Source organism: Lactuca serriola, chromosome 8 (genome assembly GCF_051521515.1).
Source record: "Lactuca serriola cultivar US96UC23 chromosome 8, Lser_US96UC23_V15, whole genome shotgun sequence".
NCBI classification, from domain to species: domain Eukaryota; kingdom Viridiplantae; phylum Streptophyta; class Magnoliopsida; order Asterales; family Asteraceae; genus Lactuca; species Lactuca serriola.
This window is the reverse complement of record NC_136415.1, coordinates 139,580,886-139,598,997: the sequence shown is the minus strand read 5'-3', so window position 1 is coordinate 139,598,997 and position 18,112 is coordinate 139,580,886. Positions and strand designations below refer to the sequence as shown.

Below are 18,112 nucleotides of genomic sequence, written 5' to 3'. Positions count from 1 at the left end.
TCGTTGCTTGTTTTGCAGTCCACAATTTCATAAGGAAATGCGATATTCATGATGAGTTACTTATGGTGTTCGAGGAGCACAATGGTCAAGCACAATGGGGAGAGAATGATGGCCAAATATACACGATATGAAATGGGGTTCACAAGGCAATGAATACATGGATAATTTGCTTGACCATATTGCGAATCAATTGGGGTCAAATTTAATTTGTAGGATTTTATTTGGATTTTAGTATGCTTGTGTGGATTTAAAAATATTTATGTTTGATTTGGATTTGTGTTTAATTTTGATTTATGCTAAATTTAGATTTTATATGGTGTTTATATTTTTTAATACATATTTAAGAAATTTATTAAGTTATTTTCTAAGTAAACACTTGAATTCAATAAAAAATAAAACAAAAAGGTAAAATGGTTATTTTAATAATTCAACATAACAATTCAGAGGTCCCAACCAACAGCATGTTAAACATTTAACTCTTAAAATTTCAGATCTTCTTAGAAATCTAGATCTCTTAAAATTTCCGATTCTGCCAAACAGCCTCTTAGTCGTATGTTCGAAACTATAACCTCGTAGAATATATATAACGGAGACCTTTCATTACATGTTTTATACAAATATTGAAAGGCATTACCACATAATACAATATTATTGCTTTATGATATTGAAAATATGGTTAACATAGAAAAAAATAACAATATAAAAAATATATATTGCAAATTTGATGTGAAAATCATCCAAACAAAAAGTGTATTCGTGGGTAGGGCAAAAAAATGCACACTTGACCCTGAACACACACTCGGCAGCTGCTGGGCCTTCTTACTATCGCCTATCCAGTTACGCACCTCTTTCCATTTCTCATTCGCCGTCGTCACAACTCATCGTCGTCCGCCGTGTTACCCTCCTCACTCTTGCTTCGGATTACCTTAATTGCCGGTCGCATCCGCCTTCTTTACTACTACCGTGAGTAATTATCACGCTTTTTACTTTGATGATGAAATTTAGGGGTTCTAATTGAAATGTATCTGTTTTTTCCTTTTATTCAGAAATTTTTGATAGGGGTCTTTGATACATTTGGTAGGGGAGTTGTTCATTTGTTTAGTTTACCGAATTAGAGAAATGTAAATATGACAGTATGAAACATATAAATATAAGTAAACCCTGCAGCGGTGTGATCCGTTCATATTTTTTGAGTTTGGTTTTATGGCTTGAAATTCATCTCTTTAGAGCATACGATCATATTGGATTCATTGATCATAAGAAAAGCTGCATTGAGAATATATACCGAAAGGGGATGTATAGGCTATAGGCAATACATCTCCGTGTTATTGTTATTTCCAAAAATAAAGGTTTTCCTTTACATGGCTTAGCATATTAGCCCCCTAATCACACACACTAGTTCTACCCTGATAACAGTCGAGAGTACTCTTAAGTTTGCACTTACACTTCCAATATTGAAATCACTCAAATTCTGTTTACGTAATGCTTTCTTAAATTTCAAATTGCTGTATCATTGCTTCATAATCACTCTTATCTATTTTGCTTATGTATTTTTGGCCATTTTCTGTACAGGTTTCATATTTATCTTCTTGTTACAATGGGAGATGATGAAACAGGCGTTTCTCAAACATCAACTGTTGATGATTATTCATCTGCTTCTTATTCTGCCTCTGATTATGGTGATAGAACTGGAAATGCTGCTGAAGCCACAGTTAGTGGAGATGTAGCTGCATTTGTTGCTACTGATAACACATATGTAGATAACACCACCTCTGACATTACTGGAAAGTCAGAAGCTACAGATGTTGGTCAACAGGTTCCATCTACTGCCTCACAAGATGTTAGTGAGAATGGAGTTGGTTCATACAGTGTTCATACTTCTGCATCTACACAGCAATTGGTGGATGGTTCTGGTATATCTTCATGGCTTTTACATTCTTTATTACTTTTAATTTTGGGTCTGACTTTTGAGATTAATGCCAGCATTATCTCCTGAAGAAGACCGATTGTGGAACATGGTAAAAGCTAATTCACTGGATTTTAATGCTTGGACTGCACTAATAGAGGAGACAGAGAAAACATCAGAGGTAGGCAACTTTTTCAACCTTCATTTTTTCTATCTTTTTTTTTTTCTTCATTATATTGATTTTCCACATCCACAGGCCAATGTGTTGAAGATCAGGAAAGTTTATGATGCATTTTTGGCTGAATTTCCTCTCTGTTATGGCTACTGGAAGAAGTATGCTGATCATGAAGCAAGATTGGGGTCTATTGATAAAGTTGTGGAGGTTTATGAACGTGCAGTTCAAGGGGTAACATATTCTGTAGATATGTGGCTGCACTACTGTGTTTTCGCCATAAATACATATGAAGATCATGACACCGTAAGGAGGTAACTATAGTCTAATCAACTTCTATTGCTGTATAAATAGCTGTCTTAATTTCCTTAGGGTTTGAATTGTATTTTTGATGACCTCATATTTAGTTGTCCATGAGTTTTTGCTGTTTTAAACCATGACCCGTTGAGGTGCACCATTAAACAAATTGCTGCTGAGAAGATCTCGTCCAGTTAAGGGCTAAGATGGTCATTGTCACTGCCACCTTTCTCAGGCATTATATGATTTTTATTGGGGGGAAGGTAAATTCAGTGTTTTGTGTGTACATTTGGAAAGTGTCATGCTCATTTAATGGAGCTATTTTGCATACAGGGACATTATAGCTATTACTGCAGTCCATAATCTATGGTTAATATAACTAAATATTTTCTTTATGATGTTCTTTTCAGGCTATTTGAAAGGGGTCTAGCTTATGTTGGAACTGATTACCTCTCTTTTTCTTTGTGGGATAAATACATTGAATATGAGTATCAACTACAGAAATGGTCGAATCTTGCCATGATTTACACACGGATATTGGAAATTCCTAATCAGCAGTTGGATCGGTATTTCAACAGGTGATGATTGATATATGTTTTTTTTTCAACACAATCTTTCTTACGTTAGTCACATCTTTTCATTCTACTTTTTTACTTTTGACAGCTTTAGAGAATTAGCTGCTAGTCGCCCTTTATCAGAACTGAGAACAACTGAAGAAGTTGAAGCTGCAGCAAGGGCAAAAGGGGAATTCAAGAATCAAGAAAGTGAGGGTGAGATCCATCCGAATGATGGATTAACAGAAGCTAAAGAGTTGGAGAACTATATTTCCCTTAGAGAAGAGCTTTATAAAAAAACTAAAGATTTCGATTCTAAAATCATAGATTTTGAAACAGCCATCAGGAGACCTTATTATCATTTTAGGCCACTTAATGTTACAGAGCTTGAAAACTGGCATAACTACCTTGATTTCATTGAAGGATGTGATGACTTGAATAAAGTAATCAAACTATATGAAAGATGTCTAATTGCTTGTGCAAATTATCATGAGTACTGGATACGTTATGTTTTGTGCATGGAAGCTAGAAAAGATATGGATGTTGCCGAAAATGCCCTTGCTCGTGCTACCCATGTGTTTGTTAAAGTAAGTTATATGCGTCCCAATTTCTGTTGACATGTATTATGTAAACTTCTTTTAGTAAAACTAAAAGTTGACCTTTTCTTTTACAGAAGCAACCAGAGATTCATCTTTTTGCTGCTAGATTTAGAGAACACAATGGAAACATTGAAGGAGCTCGGGCATCTTATCAACTTGTTCATAGTGAAATATCTCCTGGTCTTCTAGAAGCAATTATCAAGCATGCTAACATGGAATATCGCCTGGTAAAAATTAAAATCAGATAAGGGTTGTTTCTGTATGTGTAAAGTGACTTAATGCTGCATTATATCTGGATAAAGTGCTGCATATATAAAGTCCTTTTTTTTCCTGTACTGAATAAACCTTCCAGAATGAAACTAAATGATCATATTACCCTTACATTCCAACAAACAATTTTCAGTATTCATCCATTTTAACAAGTCAAAAAGAAATAGCTATGTATAGCTGTCTGGTTTAAGTGCTTAATCCATTTAGCTCATCAAGTAAAAAAGAATGTACCCGTTATTCAAGCATTTTAGCACTGTAAATCGATTGCATATTTCTGATCTTAATTGGTTGTTTCTTTAAATTGTTAGGGAAATCTGGAAGATGCTTGTACATTGTATGAGCAGACTATTGCAATTGAGAAAGGGAAAGAGCATTCACAGATTCTGCCCTTTTTGTTTGCACAATATTCTCGATTTCTATACTTGGTATGTATATATATACATATATTTTATTCTTCACTTGTACATTTATGTTATGGTTTACTCTAAGTAATAGATAAACTGCTTTCAGGTTTTGGGAAGGGTAGAAAAGGCAAAAGAGGTTCTAGATGAAGCTGTTGAGAATACTGCCCACCTCTCAAAACCACTTTTAGAGGTCTCTTTTTCTCCATCTTTCCGCAAATGCCCTTTTTCCATGCTTATGTACTATAAAATCTTTTGTTATATGGTAATGCAGGCTTTAATCCATATCGAATCAATTCAATCACTTCCAAAGCGAATTGATCATATAGATTCACTCGTTGAAAAATTCATATCTCCTGAATCCGATAATCCAAATCCTGCAACTTACATCGAGAGAGAAGAGCTATCTAGCATTTTCTTGGAGGTGAGTGTATTCATTCCTAGGGTTAATTTCATTTATAAAAAAATATGTAGTGTAGTGTAGGATTGTTTTAAGCTGTCATGATTTGTTTTGCAGTTTGTAGATCTTTTCGGGGATGCGGGGTCCATGAAGAAAGCGGAAGTTCGGCATTCGAAGCTCTTTTTACCTCATAAAAGCAGTTCACAATCCAAAAAGCGCCACCTGGAGGGCAATTTGGTCTCAGATAGAGCGAAAATTGCAAAAACAAGTGCGGGTTCATCAGTGAACCAGTGGTCTGCAGCAGGTTATGGTGTGCAGCCTCAATCTTGGCCACCTACACAACCTCAAGGCCAACAATGGCCTGCTGCTGGATACACCCAACAGCAACAGGTATTATAGTTTCAAATTTTTTTGGACACACAAAAAACCAACTTAAACCATTTTTATTTATTTTACTTAAATAGGCTGCTTATGGCACCACATATAATGCTTCTTATGGAAGTAGCTATGTGCAACAACCACAAGCTGCTTACACTTCATACCCGGTTCAGGTATTTTAACTGGAAGAAACGAGTTAAATAAATATTGGAAATGTTGAGTTTATTAATTATTATTATGGTTTCAGCAGGTGGCCCCACAAGAAGTTTACCCACAGCCAAGTGTAGCTGCTGCAGCCCCAGTCCCACCTGCAGCATATTATGGGACCTACTGACCATTTTGGTTTGTTTTTGTTTTTGTTTTGTTAAGAGGGTCAACAAGTGTATCAGTAATATAGTTGAAGAGAGACCTATAAATAATTTGTTTTGTTAAAACTTTGGTAAAAAGGCTTCTGCTAGAATATTTTGTGCATCCATTTGGGTTGTGTGATTCTTAATTTGTCAAATACAAATTTTAGCTAAATAAAACTTGCATACATACAAATTCTGCATATGCAGTTTTCCATGACTTAACTACGTTTTTTTTGTAACTACGAACTACCCTAGATTTCTTGCCAGAATCTTGAAACTTAAGCCGTTGCAGAAGCCATTGTTCCATTGTTGAAGATTGGTGACTTATTTTTACTATAATACCCTTCTTCATCTTCCTCTTCTTGGTCTTCTTCACCATCGATTTCCCATAAGAAACTTGCATAAGCTGCATGAACATAGCTGAAGAAAAGACGGAGTTTAAATTTGAGATTCTTAGTTTGATGGTAACAGAAACACGATGGAAGTAGTTACCTATCTTGAGAAGCTGCCTGGACTGCTCTTTCAAAGTAGCATGTTGCTCTGTCTTTATCGTGATGAAGCTCCCATAGTAGCTTCGCATACTGTGAAAGAATTTCACCATCGTTAGGATCCACTAGGATAGCCCTACAGTAATATTCCTCTGCTCCTTCAAGATCTTTCTTTGACTACAAAGCAAATTCATCGGAACAACAAAAAAAAAAACTAATAATTCCCTTCTTGTATTTACTATTTACAGTCGCCACTTTAAATTTAAAAAAAAAAGACATACCTGATATAGATATTGAGCATAATTCCCTAGAAACAGAGCATTCCCCGGATTCTCATTCACCATCTTCCTATAATGCTCCTCCACATCATGGTTGTCACCACCACCACCCCCGCCGCCCCCTTGAGAAAGATTCCGACCACCACCATCACCACCACCTGCAGCGCCACTTCCAGTATGAGTATCAACTCCTAACCCTTTTGCAAGATACATTTGTGAACCAGTTTCCCGGATATAGTCGTCTTTTATCGCCAAATCCATTTGTTTATTCAAACTCAAAACCTTGTTTTCTATATTAAAACCATGGAAGCCGTCGTCTTCCTCCTCTTGTTCTTCGTGGCCACTGGATTCATCTTCATCGGACTTGAATCTTGAGTTGTGGTAAGAGAAAGATGGGATCGTCTCCAGTAAAGAACTGTGAAGCCTACTTACTTTTTTGGGTTGTTTGAAGAAACTGAATTCTTCATCATTGCCATTGCTGGAACTAGAACTTATCAAGCTTTCCAAGTTCCCTTCTGATTGTGCTCTCCGCATTCCGCCATTACTGAAGCAAGGTGAAGGTGAGATAGGAGAGGAGCTGCATGAAAGTGGGGTGAAATGTTGAGATCCAGGCGATGGAAATGAGAATTTGTGGATTGGTGAGGATTTGTGTGGATGGAGGCCGGTGTCATGGTGGTTGTTGGGGATCTCAGACGGTGGCAGGAGGGATCCAAGAAGTGGTGTTGAGGAGCTTCTCAGCATCATCTTTCTCTTCTTTTCACACTTGTTTTTGTTTATCCCAGGAAATCTGTGAACAAGGAAAAAAAGGGTCACAATTTATGATATATATATATATATATATATATATATATATATATATATATATATATATATATATATATATATATATTAAAAATCTTGGGCATCATAAATAAATTATTACATGAGTGGCGGTGTTGAAAGTTAAAATAATTAAAGATTTTTTATTTTATTTTTATAAATAATAAATTTATCATAAGTTATAAAAATTGTATTATTAGAATAGTTATCTTAATTTTAATTTAATGACTAAAAATGAAATATTACTTTTATCAAGTAATTTTCAAAAAAATAAAAAATAAAAAATCAAACGAATAGGTCGAAGCTGCCTCCCTTTACTTGACCTGGCCAACAACAGAACCAAACAAAGAAGATTCAATTAAAATCAAACACGATTTGCACAAAACAATATTGAAGCATTTTTTAAATTAATTTTATATAAAATATGGAAACACAAATGGAAAAAAGAATCATAACATTCTCTTTGAAGGGTCTTCTTATGTATTAAAACAAAAGCTTTCGCCCTATGCATGATTTTTATAAAATGTCAGATAAAATAATTTATAAAAAGTTTAACAACTTTTAACGGTTAACCAAATATACGACTATTAAAATCAAAAGAACAAATTAAGAAAAAGAATCAATGGATTCATATGTGATTTTTTTTTATGGTGGAAATGGCTCTGTAAGGTCATAAAAAATCCAATAAATATCTTTTTAGTTGGTGAAATGTACATTTTTTTCGTACACAAAAATATAATTATTCGGTCCAAAACGCATATGTTGAAATTTCAATGATATCAGGCTGGAAACACGCAAAGGCTTATTAGGCTGAATTCACTGCCACCCAATTTCGGATTTTTCTTAGGGCATTGGATCATTGGTATGATAATCTGAAAACGAAATAAACGTTTAGTTTTTAAAATTATATAATATTATTTGGTATTTCATTTTATGTGCATCTTTCTAGCAAAAAGTGATTTAGAAATTGATAAAAAATATAGTGAGTTGTGCAAGAAAGATTTATTGATCGTATCAAAAGATATAACATTTCTATACATACAAAAGAGTCCATGCTAACTTTATAATACATCAAATTATTATTATTACAATTCTATTAAATATAAATTTGAATTCAAAATTGAGATAAACCTATTTTATGTTCTATGGTTATAAAATATGATTATCGTAACACCTTCTTCACAAAGACCTCAAAAACTTTAACATTGCCTCTTAAAAACTATTCATATCCATGTAATTTAAGATTAAGGTCTAAAATTTTCTAAACCAAGATTTTAAGTGTTGTAGTTAGACCGTTAGATATAGGTACTAATATATCAACTTTTCTTTCATATTTTTTCAAGTTTTATAAATAATTTATACATTAAATATAATTTACAATTTTATATTGTAGAATACGAATAACACAATAAAAAATTTTATATCATTTTAATGTAATTGTAACTCCATCTATTTTAACTCATGTCTTTATCAGAAAAAAATATTAATTTGGTGTGCAAAATATAAAATTAACAAAATTAATTCCAAATAAACAACAATAAAACACCAACTGCCCACGATTAATGAATTGGTGGTCGGGCCCACTAAGTCACAAGTTTGGATCTTTTATAAAACCATCCATGTCAATACAATACCAATTTTCTATTTATAATGCCACATCACCTTTTCAAATTACATTCTACATCAATACAAGATCAATATTCTTTCAAAGATAGGCCCACGGCCAACATATCTATACTTATACCTCATACATATTCACAATCATCATAATAAATTAATTTTTTATTTAGTTTAATAAAATAATTACAAAATAGATAATCTAATAATAGTATTTTAATCGACCAATTACTTAAGTAATTACGAAACGAGATAGTGTTTAAAAATTAACTAGTAAATTACAAAATAAAAATCACGATGGCACTTTAATTAATTAAACAAGTGATTTAGTTAAATAATTGAAAAACATTGTAATATAAGTATATATATAGCAAGTAGAAAGTTGATGAGTCGAGGGACCCACTTTTGCATTTAAAAGCCTTTCTATATTTGCAAGAACTTGGTGAGTTGGATTTACTATGTAGTATTTATAAAGGTTTGCAAGTTCGTTTGTAATATACCGCTCTGGATGCTCTAAATGAGCTGGCACCACTTACCTCTAACATGTCCTCTTTGCCGCCGTACACGTGGTGTCATAATTGTCGCCGATGACATGCAACACATGGTAGGTTGTTGCTGCCGATGATATACAAAGTCTCACCTGCCTTATATATAAACGAGTAAATCACACAAATATATATGGGATATTAATAAAACTAATAATTTTTAATGTAAAATTAAAAAAAAAGATCTTATTGTTATTATTATTATTTAGAAAAATGGCCAATCAGTTTGTTACTTAATTAGAACATGTTGAGGTTTTTCTTGGATCGTTAAGGTGGTGTTATTACAAAAAATTATTAAAATATACATACAAAAAATCAACGATCACTGATGCTCTAAACACCGTCTAAAATATATTCATTAGAAGTATGATTGTAGAAGACGAAGTCATCAAAGCAAGAACACGTATATTAAGTTTTCATTTATTGTAAAAGTTTCATTAGAATGCTCAAATATATCTTAGACATGAAAAACTAAGTTCAACAGCAATGAGTATTTAATATAAAAAAAAAATGTCAGAAGTGGGATTTGAACCCACGCCCTCTCACGAAGACCAGAACTTGAGTCTGGCGCCTTAGACCACTCGGCCATCCTGACTTTGTTTGTTATTTCTTACAGTATCTAAATAACGAAATACTGACACTTATGGCATTTATCATTTTATGTATATAGGTGTTTGGAGTTTTTATTTCTAAAACAAATTACATTTCAAAGTACAACACAAGACAATGTTAGATGATCCGAATACAATATAAAAGTTTATATTATGAACTGCTATTTATAAAGTATAGAAACAATTTTGTTGCTTAGTATTAATCTGCTTAACCTATAGTATATATTTATCTAATTAGTCATCATGTTTTTATTCATCTTTTCAAATCCCTTGTAAATAAGTTCACAAAACTATATAAAACCCAAACCTACTCTTGTATTTTTTTTAATCATTTGCAACCATGAACTCAATATCATCCAAAATTGATTCTTACATGAAAACTAATAATAATAATAATAATCAAGAAACTAGTTTATCACCACCATCAAAATTATCTAGAAGCTAAATAAGGTACTCAATAATGAAATCTTTATCGAATTTTTATGTCTATTCATCACCTTCAAGTTTTCCTTCTCTTCTTCCTTTCGGGTGTTTCCAAATCACCAATTTCTCTTCCATCAACTTCTGCATTCTTCCTCTTCTTTTTCTTTTCTTTCTTTCTCAGTTTACCCTCATCTTCTTCTACATCCCTATGGCTTATATCAGATATGGTTGAAGTTTCATCCTTTGTTTTTTTCTTCAGCGTGTGGTGCTTTTTAAAGTATACAAGCTCGTTAAATGCCACAGAAGCACGACGGAGGTAAGCAGACACCGGTTGTGAAGCTCCATTCTCGGCGGTTACAAATTTTGACAAGATATTCGCAGCTTTGGAGAGATTAACAGGCTTCAAAGATACAATTTTCCCAGAAACCGTCTTCATCTGAATCAAAGAAACTCACATATATCAAAATGACTAGTATTTCCCTTATATTAGCAACAAAAGGAAATTGTGAAATACATGGCTAACTGATAATTGGAATAATTACGACAAACACACGAGAACATACCCTAGAACGGTCAACAAAACCCTAATTTCACAAAAAGCAATTAAATAGGTTGAGAAACTGATATGAATAACAGAACAAACAAACCTTTTATCGATAACAATGAACAGGCTGAAATTTGAGAGAAGCGAAGAAGATTGGGGGAAGATAGAAGTGATTCGAGAGTGTAAGCCTTTGAACATTTGTTGACTTCGTTCTAGTTAGCTTCCCTCAGCTTCTGCTTTGAGCGGCGGTTTAAAACATCGAGCCGGATCATCCGATTTTTCTTATTTGAGAATTGAGCCCATTTCAATCCTTAGCAGACGAAACGGATGACGGATCTGATCTTTAAGTTTAGACCAGCTTCTCTGTTGGGCTTCGTTACAGGATATTGTCACAAAACTTTTAAGTTTGTACGTTTTAATGTCCAGCTATTTATTTATTTTATCTAGTTAAGAGGGCTGGGTGTGGGCAACGCCCACACGAGTTACAAGGCAAAAATACAAAAAAACGCCGTTATCATATGTGATGGTGGTAATGAGAAATAACGCGAAAGCCTTTAACATGTAATAACGGGAGGGTGGGGCGGTGTTCACTGGCGTTATCACGTGTTATGAGGCATAATAACGGGAGTGGGGCGTTGCCCACTCCGAGTAGTCTAAATGGTATGTAGTTGGTTATCAATGCCACGTTGGAGGTTCTCGTGCCTGTTAAAACCATTCACCCATCTTAAAAGGTATGAGTTTGACGGGTAAAATGGGCAGTTGCATATGATTTAATTTTTTTATATATATTCTTTATATTTTTAAATAAAAATTTATAATAGCAATAAGAACACTTTGTCTTTGAGGATATTTAATTCCTTAGGACCGACACTAATAAAAAGCTTCTCGTATTTCATTCCTTTCAAATGATTTTCAAAAGGAATCATGATAACTTCTTCAAGAACACCGAACTTCAATGGAGATTCATGATGGAAGAACAAGGACATAATCAAATACCGATGTGGTGATGTCTTTTTAGTTTTCATTTCAAGAACATTAGACAAACTAGGAAAAATATTTTAGGGCTGCCTCAATTTCCGGGTCAAAATGATATAATTTCTCTTAAAAACCCTAATTTTAACGTAAATATACCTTTATTTTGTAGGATCATGATTTTTTTTTTTTCAAATGGGTTGATCTCCTAAGTGTATGTAATGACGAAAAAGATGGGAAAAGTTCAAAGAAGCACCTGGCGCACCTGAATATGAGATAAATGATGTAAATTTTGCAGATATTTGTAAGGTTGTTAGTGACTATTTTACTAAAGGCTGTAATAGTAGTAGTTATTATGTTGTGAATTTCCTTATTTTGCATTGTAATATGCATTGAAGTGTAATGGTAATGAAGTTATTTTAAAATGGTAATTGTACTTTGTTTTGGTATAAAGATACATTGTTATGATGTATTTTGTTGTGTGGATATCCCTTTCATATAATGGTAATGTACATTGTAGAAATGGTAACATACATAGAAGGAAATAAAATTTATAACTTGTTGGAAATGGTAAAGTAAGTTGTTGGAAATAATAATATACTTAGTTTTGGTGGTAAGCAATGTGTTGGAAATGGTAATGCGCTTAGTTTTGGTGGTAAAGTAACTTGTTGGAAATGGTAATGTTCTTAACTTTGGTGGTAATGTAATGTGATAGAAGTATATTACACTAATGGTAATGTAATATACAGACAATGAAATTAACAATGAGTACATTGCATATACTTATATGCGTCAGAGATTAACATCTTAATAGACTCCATATGTCTCTTAAAGATACTATCCACACAACTCATGGATGCAACTCATAAAAGTTTATTAAATTCTAATCCTATGTAACATTTCCTAAGGTTTGCATGAACGTGTCTAGCACATTGCATGTGATAGACATATGGAAAATTGCTTTGACATGTAACCTCTAGGAAACAATTTAAATCTAGTTAATATTTATAACTATTTTGAAGATACATAATTGAAGAAAACTTACATATTGAAAGACAAACTTAACTTATGTTGGTCTGAGATCATTACCAAGCTTATGCTACATTCACAACATCCTAATTTCAAGTAAAAGCTCCAGAAACCAGTTCCAGTTTTGCTTATTTTCTACACCCACAAAAACCTAAGCTATTGGATAGACTTGGTTATTTGTATCTTAACCTATCAATGCCAATAATTCTCCCTTCACCCCCCTTTTAGAAAGCAACCATCCAGACCAGTAATTACTCTTATACATCCTTTTTCAACCTTCACTCAATGTTTCGAAAAGTGTATAAAATCTTTGAAAGTAGTTTTTCCCATATGGGCTGACTGTTACTACAACCTTGCAAGTAGACTAATGTTTGGATCTTAACAACTCATGAACGTAGTCTCATATCCTTGCATAGTTAGTGATGATGGTGTGCATTAATCCGAGTATTACAAAGGCACATGTATAAATTTGGTGAAAATGTGAAGGGCGAGAGACATATTTTCCTTATTGACAAACTTAAGAGCTTTTGTGACAATATACCCTTCAACTGGTCACCTAAACACCAAATAATGGCCAATCTTAAATACTACTAAAATTACCTAAAATACCCTTAGGTCAAACTTGGTTAAAGGTCAAAGTCAACAAACCAACCGAGTCAACCTAATTGAGTACAATGGCCATACTCATCTGTATATGGGGCGTACTCCGTTTGACCTAGAAGTTGGGACCTTGACCGTATACGTGCAGCGTACCGCTTGGTACGCCTAACGCACACACATGGTCAGCCCCTTTTCTTATTAAGAGCTTAATACTTCAAGTCCATACGTCCAAAGTTAGATCCAAGCCCCAAATGTCGTCTTTGACCATAAAGTTTCCAACTTTATGGTCTTGCATGGCCAATAAGTGCTCAACACTAAAAACCTTAACTACTTAACCCATTAAGACCTTGTAGCACATGCATGGAAAGGAAGAAATGATCAAGACCAAATTTTTATGCTTCTAAACACATCAAAACATTTGAAAGGACAACTTAAATGGATTGGAGTAGCTCATACTCAAAATACCCAACTAATGGGACCAAAAGGACACAAACTTCATGGCTAACTTAGATCTATGCATAACTTCATCAAGTTTAAAGCTTTTTTACCTCTAAGTGATGACAAATGGCGATGCGATTCTGGATCTAAAGAGTCCTACTCTTTCAAGATGATCTTCTCTTCTTCCTCCTTCCTTCAAAGTAGCCAAAACACACACACACACACACAAACCTCGTGCTCGAAAATGGATTAGGGTTCATTTGGGGACGAAGGCAAGTTGGAGGCTGATTATAGAAGGTAGGTTGGGGACTTAAGAATGTTTAAATAGGGCCCAAAGCCTAAAAATTAGGGCTTGTGGATCAGAAACGTACGACCTGCGTACGTAAACTCGCCCCAAAATTACAAAATGCCACTATGGGCCATTTTGCAAGCTTTCTCATGCACAAGGTCCAAAATGCAATAATTCTTCATACTTAGGGTTAAAATTGAAATTAACTCATCATCAAAATGCTACAATTCTCCCCCACTTGAACTAGACTTTGTCCTCGAAGTCCGTTGGTGCAAATAACTTCGGAAAATGCTCATGCATCTCTGAATCGGGTTCCCAAGTCCATTTAGAACCCTTTTGATGCTGGCACTAAACTTTGACTAACGATACCACCTTGTTGCATAAAGTCTTCGTCTTCCAGTCCAGGATTGCCACTGATATCTCCATATAATTTAGGCGGTCATCAATCTAAACATCCTCCAAAGGAACAATTGTTGAATCATCAGCCACACATTTCTGAAGCTGAGACACATGGAAGGTGTTGTGGATCTGGCTAAGATGCTCAGGATAATACAATCTGTATGTGTTGTGATATGTCTCTGGCTTAACTCCGTCTCTTTGAAGAATGGACTAAAGGGCCTGAGAATTTCAGCAAAGGAAGCAAGCTCGTCAGTCTTCGTTCGGGAGGCAGTCCTGGATTGAAGCTCCGACGATCAAGTCAATTCGTCTCGTAGAAAGAAGGTAAAAATATTAGGTAAGGGTTAAGAGGTTTGTTTTACGGTCTATTCTCTTGGAGGAGAAAGGAACTTTTTATACTTGTGATTTGGGGAACAAATCCCCAACAATATCTTTTACCTGTTTAGGAGTGGCAGGGGAAGACAACCTTTGATTGGTAGATCATGCTCTGCGAGTAGTTGCTTGCCATTGGTGCAGGGATGCCAGGAGCGAATTTCTGAGCGATACACCTGTCGCTCTGAGGGGGCGGCTGGTACTATTTTTTCTTGATACCGGCTTTGGTGCTTGTACGCCAAGGAATAAATGTGGGATCACGAGTTCGAGGGTGAGGGCCCGTCGTTAGGCATACACCAGTCGTTGCCCAAACCGTCTATTAGACTGACGGTTCCATTATTTTTGACTTATTCTCGGTGGGATACGTTAACAAGTCCCCTAAGCTAGTAGACGTCAGCATTTGCTTAGGGTAGCTGAGTAGTTCTAGCTTAGATATGGGCACATGTTTTGTGGGAATGATCCATGACGTGGAATAGAGCCGTTCTGGCGAGATAGCGTCGTTTTGTTTCGTTTTTTCTTCTTCTCTCTCTCTTATATATATATATATATATATATATATATATATATATATATATATATATAAGGGTCCTCTATCTTTAAGAATGGTTATACGCTTCCTCTTTCCATAATCCGTCTTATCCTCTATTATCATTTCTCCTTTCTCCTATATTTTTTATGTAACACCCAAAAATTTCAAGCCAATTTAAAACTTTTCAAAACATTTAAAACCAAAAATTATTACATATTTTTTTTCAAAATAGTATATATCAGAGTTTTTCCCAGAAACATAAACAAAAATGAGGTGTGACAATCATGCTTTCGTCTTGCCACGATCCCCTGATGTACCTGAAACAATAAACTGAAACTGTAAGCCCGGTAGCTTAGTGAGTTTCCCCCAAAATACCAATATCATATAACCATAATCATATCACATCCACAAATACAAAATCAGCATGCATAATGAGCCTTCATCCTGACTAGACCACCTCGAAGGGCCTATAACATATCTGGACCGCTCCTGAGCCTTCGACATGACTAGACTGCCTCGCAGGGCCTACACCCTATCTGGACCACTCACCGGGTATGTTGACCTTCAACACAAAGCAGGAACGCCTTAACCCAACCCCCAAACAGACAAGCATGTGCACACAAATATCATACACTATCTTATATCATAACAGGAAAACCGATCTAACAGATCACTAATCATAGTAATATCTTAATAACCGGGATACAGACCTAACCGGTCACTAACATAACATCATCCTATAACCAAAACTCTGACCTAACCAGGTCACTAAACATAAGCATACCACCATCCTAACTACCAGGATGTAATCAATAAACATATCATGCCATGATCCAAATACAAACATATAAAGGGCCGTCTTTGGTGCCTTAGACCCATTGGTATAGTGAGGATAACTCACCTCGCAACTGTCGACTCAAAAGATAAGCTCAACTCTCAGGTCACCGCCTCAAACTCCACCACCTATATTCGCCATACAACCACACTCATAAGTTCCCAAATGTCCCGGAAGTCCAATTGTCAACCCTTGGTCAGAATCAAAGTCAAAGGTCAAGGTCAACAATCCATGTTGACCTCAACTCGTCGAGTACCCTCAGCTACTCGCCAAGCTCCTAGCATAACTTGTCAACTCGACGAGTCACAAGAGTGACTTGTCAACTCGTCGAGCTCCTCTTACAACTCGCCAAGTCCATACGTCCAAAGGTTGGGAAAACCCTAGCAGACTCGCCGAGTCACTCATCTGACTCGCTGAGCCATCGACAATCTTCATCGGACTCGCTGAGTCGACCATGCTACTTGTCGATTCCCTTCAGTCCTTCATCCATACACATGCTTTTTAAGCCATGCTAAGGTTCCAAATTGCACATCCAGCTTCCCGAGGCATGTTTATCATGTAAAGTTGCAAACTTTACGTGCATGCGAAGCTCTAAAGTCTTAAAATGACAAAACCAAGCTTGTAAAGAAGTATCACACTTGAGGGAAGGCTCATACTTGCCAAAGCTGATAACTTTATGGACCTAGAGGCCAAAAAGAGCTCAGATCTGAAGTTGCAACTTCAGATCTTAGCTCAAACACAAGAAAGGCTTCCTAAAAACCCACCCAAAAGAGATATAGGAAGAAATGACCCAAGGTAACAACTTAATACCTTCGAAAGGGTGTCAACTGAAGTAGATCTTTGATTCCCACGAGTTCCTTGATTCAATCTACTTGCTTCTCTAAGTTTTTCCTCACTAAGATCCTTCTTCCAAGCTTAAACACACCAATGAAGCACACACACACGAATTAGGGTTTTAGAGTGTCAAGGGGCTGTAAAGGGTAGGCTGGGGGAGGTCAATGATCCTTTAAATATGGTGAAAACCCCCCAAATATAGGGTTTCATCTACCAGCTCCTACTTGTTGAGTCCCTTCTTGGACTCGGTGAGTAGGTCACTAAAACACGTGGACCAACCCGTTGCTACTCAACGAGTAGGGCAACCAACTCATCGAGTAGACCTTGAAATCAAGAGAAATCTTATATAAAATCAATACCTGAGAATCGGGGTGTTACATTTTCTCTTCGATTCTTGATGGCCTTTGTTAGATTTGGAATCGCTCCCACACCCGATGAGTTTGAGTCCCTTCAATTCCGGTTTAGGTTCATGCATGAGCATGGAGTTCAATTCTCATCGGAAGGGTCTACAATTTATCAATCACCAACGGGCAAGGTGGGTATTCCAGTAGCGATCTTTGAGGTCGGGTTTCAGCTCTTGTTTCTGATTTCTTCAACGAGGTTATGCAAAAATATGATTTCTCTATTCACGACTTGACCCCAAGCGCCGTGAACAAGATAGTTGGGTTTGAGTTAGGGTGTCAAGCGTTGGGGCTGCTTCCCCATCTTCAAGCATTTCAGTCTTTCTTCAATTCATCTACCCATTCGGGAGTTCACACTTTCTCTCAGCGTCGTAAGACACATTCCTTTATAGTTAACTAGTAAGCACCCCGGAAGAACTAGAAGGATCGGTGGCTGTGGGTTAACAGTGATTTGGTTGGGGCTGACTATCCTCGTGTACCCATGACTTTAGATCGGGCAGCCCAACCGTCAAGGGTCATTTTATTGGTGGCTCGCACATTAAGAGGAATTTGTTTTAATGGCGAAGATTGGCCAGATAGTATCTTGGTAGCAGCCAGAATGAGTGCTGCTTGGTAGTCACGTGGAAAGATGCGTTAGTTTTTTCTGGACAATGATGGTAAGTGCTACCTTCTTCCCCCTTTTTTTTCCTTTCTTTATTAAATATCGAGCTTCTTTTGCTGAAACGAAGGGGGTTTTATGTTGTTGCCGTTGCAGGTAGCAAGAGG

At 35.7% G+C, this 18,112-nt stretch overlaps 3 protein-coding genes and 1 non-coding gene across 7 annotated transcripts; 1 reads left to right on the top strand and 3 right to left on the bottom strand.

Moving 5' to 3' along the window:
- The first annotated feature begins 754 nt into the window (after positions 1 to 754).
- On the top strand, positions 755 to 5,448 carry LOC145065776 (pre-mRNA-processing factor 39-1-like). Of its 3 annotated transcripts, none has more exons than XM_079012850.1 (13): positions 756 to 963; positions 1,573 to 1,913; positions 1,984 to 2,087; positions 2,163 to 2,392; positions 2,786 to 2,953; positions 3,039 to 3,516; positions 3,603 to 3,755; positions 4,107 to 4,223; positions 4,309 to 4,392; positions 4,474 to 4,623; positions 4,717 to 4,989; positions 5,064 to 5,150; positions 5,228 to 5,448. In XM_079012850.1, the coding sequence occupies exons 2-13, from the start codon at positions 1,598 to 1,600 to the stop codon at positions 5,309 to 5,311; spliced, it is 2,244 nt and encodes a 747-aa protein (XP_078868976.1). In that variant the 5' UTR covers positions 756 to 963; positions 1,573 to 1,597; the 3' UTR covers positions 5,312 to 5,448. The 3 variants fall into 3 exon arrangements, with proteins under 3 accessions (XP_078868977.1, XP_078868976.1, XP_078868975.1); XM_079012849.1 differs by having other exon boundaries at positions 5,225 to 5,448; XM_079012851.1 differs by lacking the exon at positions 5,064 to 5,150 and having other exon boundaries at positions 755 to 963; positions 5,225 to 5,448.
- Positions 5,427 to 6,901, bottom strand: LOC145065777 (uncharacterized). 2 transcript variants are annotated; one of them, XM_079012852.1, is made up of 3 exons: positions 6,097 to 6,901; positions 5,820 to 5,992; positions 5,427 to 5,747 (listed from the first exon to the last, which is right to left on the bottom strand). In XM_079012852.1, the coding sequence occupies exons 1-3, from the start codon at positions 6,835 to 6,837 to the stop codon at positions 5,606 to 5,608; spliced, it is 1,056 nt and encodes a 351-aa protein (XP_078868978.1). In that variant the 5' UTR covers positions 6,838 to 6,901; the 3' UTR covers positions 5,427 to 5,605. The 2 variants fall into 2 exon arrangements, with proteins under 2 accessions (XP_078868978.1, XP_078868979.1); XM_079012853.1 differs by having other exon boundaries at positions 5,820 to 5,908.
- Positions 6,902 to 9,585: 2,684 nt separating this feature from the next.
- Positions 9,586 to 9,669, bottom strand: TRNAL-CAA (transfer RNA leucine (anticodon CAA)). Its single transcript has one exon. It is a non-coding gene; the product is annotated as a tRNA-Leu (tRNA).
- A 311-nt stretch (positions 9,670 to 9,980) lies between these two features.
- Positions 9,981 to 10,913, bottom strand: LOC145071499 (nucleolar-like protein). Its single transcript, XM_079018372.1, has 2 exons — positions 10,756 to 10,913; positions 9,981 to 10,544 (listed from the first exon to the last, which is right to left on the bottom strand). The coding sequence occupies exon 2, from the start codon at positions 10,542 to 10,544 to the stop codon at positions 10,185 to 10,187; it is 360 nt and encodes a 119-aa protein (XP_078874498.1). The 5' UTR covers positions 10,756 to 10,913; the 3' UTR covers positions 9,981 to 10,184.
- Positions 10,914 to 18,112: the final 7,199 nt, after the last annotated feature.

Excerpts from the sequence above, each read along its gene's own strand:
- LOC145065777 (XM_079012852.1), bottom strand. The coding sequence starts at position 6,837 with ATGATGCTGAGAAGCTCCTCAACACCACTTCTTGGATCCCTCCTGCCA. Across the intron at positions 5,993-6,096 it reads ATGCTCAATATCTATATCAG|TCAAAGAAAGATCTTGAAGG; the intron begins GTATGTCTTTTT and ends TTTGCTTTGTAG. Across the intron at positions 5,748-5,819 it reads CAGGCAGCTTCTCAAGATAG|CTATGTTCATGCAGCTTATG; the intron begins GTAACTACTTCC and ends TCTTTTCTTCAG.
- LOC145065776 (XM_079012849.1), top strand. The coding sequence starts at position 1,598 with ATGGGAGATGATGAAACAGGCGTTTCTCAAACATCAACTGTTGATGAT. Across the intron at positions 1,914-1,983 it reads GCAATTGGTGGATGGTTCTG|CATTATCTCCTGAAGAAGAC; the intron begins GTATATCTTCAT and ends GATTAATGCCAG. Across the intron at positions 5,151-5,224 it reads ACACTTCATACCCGGTTCAG|CAGGTGGCCCCACAAGAAGT; the intron begins GTATTTTAACTG and ends TTATGGTTTCAG.
- LOC145071499 (XM_079018372.1), bottom strand. The coding sequence starts at position 10,544 with ATGAAGACGGTTTCTGGGAAAATTGTATCTTTGAAGCCTGTTAATCTC.